This window comes from Drosophila elegans, unplaced genomic scaffold (genome assembly GCF_018152505.1).
Source record: "Drosophila elegans isolate 14027-0461.03 unplaced genomic scaffold, ASM1815250v1 contig_208, whole genome shotgun sequence".
Lineage (NCBI taxonomy): Eukaryota > Metazoa > Arthropoda > Insecta > Diptera > Drosophilidae > Drosophila > Drosophila elegans.
The window spans coordinates 18,131,298-18,138,565 of record NW_024545578.1 but is presented as its reverse complement, the minus strand read 5'-3'; the positions used below and the strand labels follow the sequence as shown (position 1 = coordinate 18,138,565).

Sequence of the window (7,268 nt, the reverse complement as noted above, 5' to 3'; positions counted from 1 at the left end):
GCGTATTGGCATCTCGGTGTTAACCCGCTCCAGCTGGGCAACTACGTCACAGCCGCGTCATGCGAAAACCAGTCATCGTCGTGGTCGTCGTCGTTGGCATCGTCGTTCGTTGAAACGTTCGTTAACTTGGCCGTCGGAATCGGAGTCGGTATCGGAATCTGGGGGTATTTAAGCGGCGGCAACTCGACCTGGAGCATGCATTGATTCGCTATCATTCGCTCTAAAGACTTGTGCCCAGCCTCAAGTAGTTTGCTGACTCTGTTTGTTGTAATACAATTAGCCGACAAGGATAACCATCATCACATCAGTTTCGAGTTCGCGAAAGGATCCACAAAAGTTATACACCCAATTATCCCGCCGTGAATCGAGAGTCGAGATTCGAGATTTGATAGTTCTTGTCCAGCTCAATTCTAGACGCAAACAGTTCAGTATCAGGAGCGTATTTCTTGCCAGTCCCAGTTCAAATCAGCCAGATCGCCAATAAGCAGTGAAAGTGTCAACACATTTCGAGTGCTTATTGCAAATCAAACAAGAAAAGCGTAACCAAGCACATAAGCAAATAGTATTCTAAGTGTTTTTGGCAACACTTTGCGTAAATTTTTGTTAATACAACTACCACACAAAAACCAAAACACACACAAAACAAAATGATGGCCGTTGCAGCAGCCCAAAAGAACCGCGAGATGTTCGCCATCAAGAAATCCTACAGTATTGAGGTGAGTCCACATAATAAATATACAAAATCGCAGTTTTCGAAATCAAAAAAAACAAATTCAGAGAAAATTATCCAAATAGAGAGACAAGATTTTGGTCTACGTGACTAGCCAAAGGTTTTGTGTTTTGAAAAACAAACCGAAATCGAAATCGAAATCGAAACTGAAACCAGTTAGCCGGGCAATCGGCCCATTTGGTGATCCCGCATTTCTTTTCGCAAATTCAGGTGGCCCAATCAGTTGGCCAAAAAGTCACACCTCTAAGAACAGGCGGCCCAAATCGAAAGGCCCAGCAGCCAGCGGCCACAACGAGTCGTGTGTTAAGTTATTATTTAACAAATAAGTGAAAGTGGCTGCCTTTATGCCCCTGCACTTAGCCTGGTCGCAACAGTCGCGCCTCATTGTTGACTCGTCTCTGTTTATGTTTATGCTGCGGCCGACCAAAACAAAATATGAAATCAATAAAAATGATTCAATGAGTTGGGCATCTTTCATCAGCCAAAGCGGTGGCCCAAAAAAAAAACCACCAAAAACAAACAAAAACAAGATGACAGTGAAAACTGCAACTGATGAAAACCTTTTTCCCCCTTTCCCCCCCAAAAAAAAAGAAAGAAAAAAACCTTTAACGGTTGCCAGTTGCATTTTTTCCCCCCAGAATCGCATGGGGATTTTCGATGGCTTTCAGCTACACACACTCACTTCATATTTATCAGTTATCTTCGCACCTTGCCGTCTTCGAATCGGTGACATCGCATTAAATTACCATTCCGAGCTTTGAATCACAATCAATAGAGTTCCATGAATAGCGAGCTCTATTCAAGAAACCTAAAGAAAAGATCTGAAGACTACGCTTTCACAGGCATTTTACATAAGCCTCGAAAATTGCGCAATAGTCTGCTTAGCAGCACCACCCAAGCGTGCAGCAAAAAACCAAACCACGCGTGAAGGTCAAGGCAACGGTCTAATTTCCGCTGCATATCCTGCAAGTGTCACTAACACGGATCTATCTCCATGTCTTTTCCAGAATGGGTATCCATCCCGTCGCCGCAGCCTGGTGGACGATGCCCGTTTCGAGACCCTGGTGGTCAAGCAGACCAAACAAACCGTCCTCGAGGAGGCCCGCAGCAAGGCAAATGGTGAGTCTCAAAAATCTATTAAATATATATAAATAAGTGAACAAAGTAGCTTTAAAGTGGTCTGAAAACTTTGCAAATTCAACAAGTGGAAGGTTAAAAAATATTCAAAAAAACTTAATTGGGGCTTTGAATTTAATTCTTAAATCTTGCTAAGAAACACCTTATAAAGTAACTTTAATTTGTTTTTTAAATTTTGTTTTAGTTTTAAGTTTATTATTTTTTCTTGCCTTTTATTTATGATTTCCTTTTGTTTTAATTTTAATTTTAAAGACGATTCCCTGGAGGAGTGCATTCTGCAGGCTCAGGAGCACATTCCTGCCGAGCAGAATGTGGAGCTGCAGGACGAGCAGGCCAATCTGGAGAACCTGCCCTTGGATAACGAATATGTTGCAGGTTAATATCAATGCCTTTTGCCTTTTATTCCCTTTTTCCGTTTCCCTGTCAAGCCTATTATCTTTGATTTGATTTTGATTATGATTTTCATGGGTTTTATTATTTTTATTTCATTCGCTTTTAGTTGAGGAGGATGTTGAGTTTGAGAGCGCCGTGCCAGAGCCGGAGCAATCGCAGGAGCCAGAAGGCGAACGCCAGCAGCCAGCAACCAAGAACGGTGAGCAGGGGCCACTACCCAACCATAAGTAGTACTTAACTTCTGAGGGGCTTTTGAAAAGCGTGCGACATTGATTTAAGTGCTTAATATGATAAAGTGTCGGGGGCAGAGGAAAAGCACTCAACACACAGCCACACGGACAATTGAGTGGGAGTCGAGCAGTTGAAATGTCGCATTTCCCTTTTTCATTTGTTACGCTCGACTTAGTAAGGGCAAAGTGAAATGCGTTTGCCTGGCAACCAGTGCCGCCGTCAATCACCACGTAGCCCGCTTATCGCTTACGTGACCCTAAGCCCTGGATGATTGCATCTTAACCATATTTTTCTCCTCCTTTCGGCCCCTTTGCAGATTACGGTCTCACCGAGGACGAGATTTTGTTGGCCAATGCCGCATCGGAGTCGCCGGAGGCGGAGGCCGCCATGCAGAGCGCCGCCTTGGTGGTGCGCCTCAAGGAGGGCATCTCCTCGCTGGGCCGCATTCTCAAGGCCATCGAGACCTTCCACGGCGCCGTCCAGCATGTGGAGTCCCGGCAGTCGCGCGTCGAGGGCGTGGATCACGATGTCCTGATCAAGTTGGACATGACACGCGGCAACCTGCTGCAGCTAATCCGCTCCCTGCGCCAGTCGGGCTCCTTTAGCAGCATGAACCTAATGGCCGACAACAACCTGAACGTGAAGGCTCCCTGGTTCCCCAAGCACGCCTCCGAGCTGGACAACTGCAACCACCTGATGACCAAGTACGAGCCCGATTTGGACATGAACCATCCCGGATTCGCCGACAAGGTGTACCGCCAGCGTCGCAAGGAGATCGCCGAGATTGCCTTCGCCTACAAGTATGGAGATCCGATCCCATACATTGAGTATTCCGACGTGGAGGTCAAGACCTGGCGCTCGGTCTTCAAGACCGTCCAGGATTTGGCCCCCAAGCATGCCTGTGCCGAGTACCGTGCCGCCTTCCAGAAGCTCCAGGACGAGCAGATCTTCGTAGAGACCCGTCTGCCCCAGCTGCAGGAGATGTCCGACTTCCTGCGCAAGAACACTGGCTTCTCGCTGCGTCCGGCCGCCGGCCTCCTCACCGCCCGCGACTTCCTCGCCTCCCTGGCCTTCCGCATCTTCCAGAGCACCCAGTATGTGCGCCACGTCAACTCGCCCTACCACACCCCCGAGCCGTAAGTACCCCTCATCTTATATATATATATATATGAACACTCTTTTCGGAGGGGGGTTAAAATCACTTCAAAAGGGGGAAAGCTCTTTGTCCCAGCCTAATTGCATTTGCCTGCCTTGCTGGCATCATTTCCTTTTCCGCCTTTTGCGTGGAAAACTTTTCCCTGGAACTCAGGCAAATTGGCTGCAGGAACTGCGGCGTGTTGGCCAGCTCATTTAGCCAGGCTAATTGCTTTATGCGGAGCACATTTTCCACACTTTTAACAAGCGTTCGTTCTCCTCTGCCATATTACAGCGATTCCATTCACGAGCTGCTGGGTCACATGCCGCTGCTGGCCGATCCCAGCTTCGCCCAGTTCTCGCAGGAGATTGGACTGGCCTCGCTGGGTGCCTCCGACGAAGAAATCGAGAAGCTGTCCACGGTGAGTTTCTAATTGAGTTGCAATTTAATGACCTTAGCCTCAAGTGCAGCTATGACAAAGCTGGTTTTTTTCGTATTTTGTTCACAGCCAAGATCATTGTTTAGTCACTGTCAAAGTCGCACAGAAAAAGTTCAATTCAATGATTTTTAATACGAACAAAATGGGTCTCACTTCAGTTATAAAATTATTTTAACTTTAATGAAACATTAAATGTTGTAACTGCAAATTGGAGCACCAAACACTTTTGTCTTTTAAAGTCTTAAAGTTAGCCTTTCCAACATGAGAATTCTTTAACAATATGATACATTTTTGTTTGTTCTGTGCCTTAGTAACTAATTGGGTGTTTCTTTGACAATTCCAGGTCTACTGGTTCACTGTTGAGTTCGGTCTCTGCAAGGAACATGGTCAGATCAAGGCCTACGGTGCTGGGCTCCTGAGCTCCTACGGCGAGCTGTTGCACGCCATCAGCGACAAGTGCGAGCACCGCGCCTTCGAGCCCGCCTCCACGGCCGTGCAGCCGTACCAGGATCAGGAGTACCAGCCCATCTACTACGTGGCCGAGAGCTTCGAGGACGCCAAGGACAAGTTCCGCCGCTGGGTCAGTACCATGTCGCGTCCCTTCGAGGTGCGCTTCAATCCGCACACCGAACGCGTCGAGGTTCTGGACTCCGTGGACAAGCTGGAGACCCTGGTGCATCAGATGAACACGGAGATCTTGCACCTGACCAACGCCATCTCCAAGCTGCGACGCCCGTTCTAAACGGAGGGGGGGATACAAAAAGAAGCACCCAAAACAACGTCCAAAACAATCCCCCTCACCACCCACACCACCCCCCACTCACATACAGGTGCAACGGTCTCATTTATACAAATTAATTTTAAATTGACATACCGCACAATCCCTCGTACACGTAATCCTTGAACCAAAATTAAGGCATCGCGCATTATTTTTATTTTTGTAATTTTTTGTTTATTGTTTTTTGTTTAATTTTATTTTATTGTCATCTGAAGTTCTATTTGTCAAATCGCGCACATGGTAAAAGCATATTTATTCGCTTATCACCCGAAACACCACCCGACCCGCATATTTATCACCACAACTATTATTGGACCAAAAAATCGTTAGACGTTTAAGTGATGTGAAAACAAAGCCAAGCCGAGCCAAGCAAAGCAAAGCGATTTAAGTGAAGTGAAGTGAAGAGCTGGGAATGCAAAGTTCATATACATCCGCACTTAGTAGGCAAAGTACCACACAAAAAACCGCTTGTATACTCAGACACAAAATGTTTTTGTATTATTATTATCTTCTTTTTGTCTCTCACAATATTTACCTAGACTATATAGACACGCGATATAGTATACCCGGTATTGAAACTTCATTCGGAGAGAGTATTTCAAAAGAAAAATGAACAAAAAAAAAAAAAATACAACTTCAAACAAACGAGAAAATATGGTAAAGATCAAATTGAAACGGAAAACAAAATAGAATTTTCTTACATTGTACAATAACTGTAAACGACAATATTACTATTGTGTACTATTATTATTATTATCTATTATTATACTTATGACTATTACGTATTGTATTGTAGGTATGTAGAGTTTAAACATTATTATTTTATTTAAGTTTTGTGTATTAATAAAATTAAAAATGCAATTGAAAAATAATTACTCTTTGGTTTCTTCATTTGATTATGTTCTTTGGCAATTAGCAACTCTAAAGTCTGATTCTGTTTAGGGAACATTTTACGACATAAAAGGGGAATATTTATTTCAAAATTTATACATTTGAAAGCAATGAAATGAGAAGATAATTGAATTTAAATGATATATTTACGGGTGAGAACAAGTGAACGAAATATGAAAACTGAAATGAAATCGAGCTATATAGTATATACAAAGTAAATTAAATCATTAATGTCTATCAAGATATCAAAAACCCTTGGACCAAATATATACCATTATAAAGTAATTAATATCCAAACATTTTAAAGTGGATTCAGCATTGGGATCAAGAATATTACATATTTAAAGTTAACGTAGCGTGGAATTTTATTGTTATTGTTCGATGTAGTTGCAATTGAATCGAAAGCCAACCAAGTGTTAACATTTCTGCAAGCAATTAGCCAAACTATAACTAATTATATTCGCATATAAATATATATACAAGTTAAAGCGCAGTTGGTCCCCAAGACAGGCTTCGTTGGCTCTGAAAAAATACAATACATAAAAGTATTACTAGCATGAGTGGTGCACAAAACGTGCTGATATCAGATATATATATATGTCTCTCTATCTCTATATGTATGTATACTTATTCGCTACTATATGAATAAAGTTGAAACCGTTTAAACTTGAAAAGGAACTAAATTTCTGGGAGGGGCTGTGGCACTTTTAAAACGCCCCCAGCACTTGACAATGGTTCATTTTTTTTGCACACCTTGACTTGCCGGAGATCCTGTAGTCATGATTAACAATTGGAAAGGGGCCTCTGGTGGAATTATTTAATTCTATTCTCAACCTATGCCAATTTATTTTAATTAGCGAGTTCTAGTAATTAGTCGTAATTACACACGAGCATGCTATAATTACCACAATAGAACTTTTCTTTCCTAACCACGTTTTATGTGACCAATTTTCGGTGTTTGCGATTTTGATAAATGTAACGTATTTATTTTAATACATTTTTTCTGATTAACACAGCGACAGCTGTTTCAAAACATGACCTACCTCAGCCTATTAATCTAAGAAAGGAAAAAATCCGATCAATAAATAACACCTGAGCGGATTTATCATATGGCAATTACAATACGTGTACGAGTACGAGTACGAGATTATTGTGATATAATAATTGGCTGTGTGAATTGGAATTGAATGTGCTAATAGCTTCGAATAGCGGCGGCCAGCAACAACGACAATTAGCAACTGCCGATCGGATGTAGGCGATATGGAGTGGACTCGTGGGAACGCCCACGGTGTCGTCCAATTATAATGATATTAATATAGAATCAGAACGACAAGGGACATGGCAATGTATCGAAGCTAAAATGCCCTCGCAGGTGTGCTGATCATCAAAACGGACTTAGCTAATATATGAACTAGGGCTTGGGATTTCCCTTAAGCGGTTCTCTATTGGCTAATTATTTCTCGAGATTCTAATTCATAGATTGGCTTGCAGGTGTGCTAAGAAGATATTGGCTTTACTAACTTAAACAGTTAAT

At 42.8% G+C, this 7,268-nt stretch overlaps 1 protein-coding gene across 1 annotated transcript; it reads left to right on the top strand.

Annotated features, from left to right (window-relative positions):
• Window positions 1–200: 200 nt before the first annotated feature.
• Window positions 201–6,408, top strand: LOC108142727 (tyrosine 3-monooxygenase). The gene is made up of 7 exons (XM_017266751.2): window positions 201–716; window positions 1,738–1,849; window positions 2,120–2,242; window positions 2,367–2,459; window positions 2,808–3,627; window positions 3,921–4,047; window positions 4,409–6,408. Exons 1-7 carry the CDS (start codon window positions 648–650, stop codon window positions 4,805–4,807), a joined length of 1,743 nt encoding a protein of 580 aa, XP_017122240.1. The 5' UTR covers window positions 201–647; the 3' UTR covers window positions 4,808–6,408.
• The last annotated feature ends 860 nt before the right edge of the window (window positions 6,409–7,268 follow it).

Coding starts and splice junctions, on each gene's coding strand:
- LOC108142727 (XM_017266751.2), top strand. CDS start 648: ATGATGGCCGTTGCAGCAGCCCAAAAGAACCGCGAGATGTTCGCCATC. Junction 1,850..2,119: donor GGCCCGCAGCAAGGCAAATG/GTGAGTCTCAAA, acceptor TTAATTTTAAAG/ACGATTCCCTGGAGGAGTGC. Junction 2,460..2,807: donor GCAGCCAGCAACCAAGAACG/GTGAGCAGGGGC, acceptor GCCCCTTTGCAG/ATTACGGTCTCACCGAGGAC.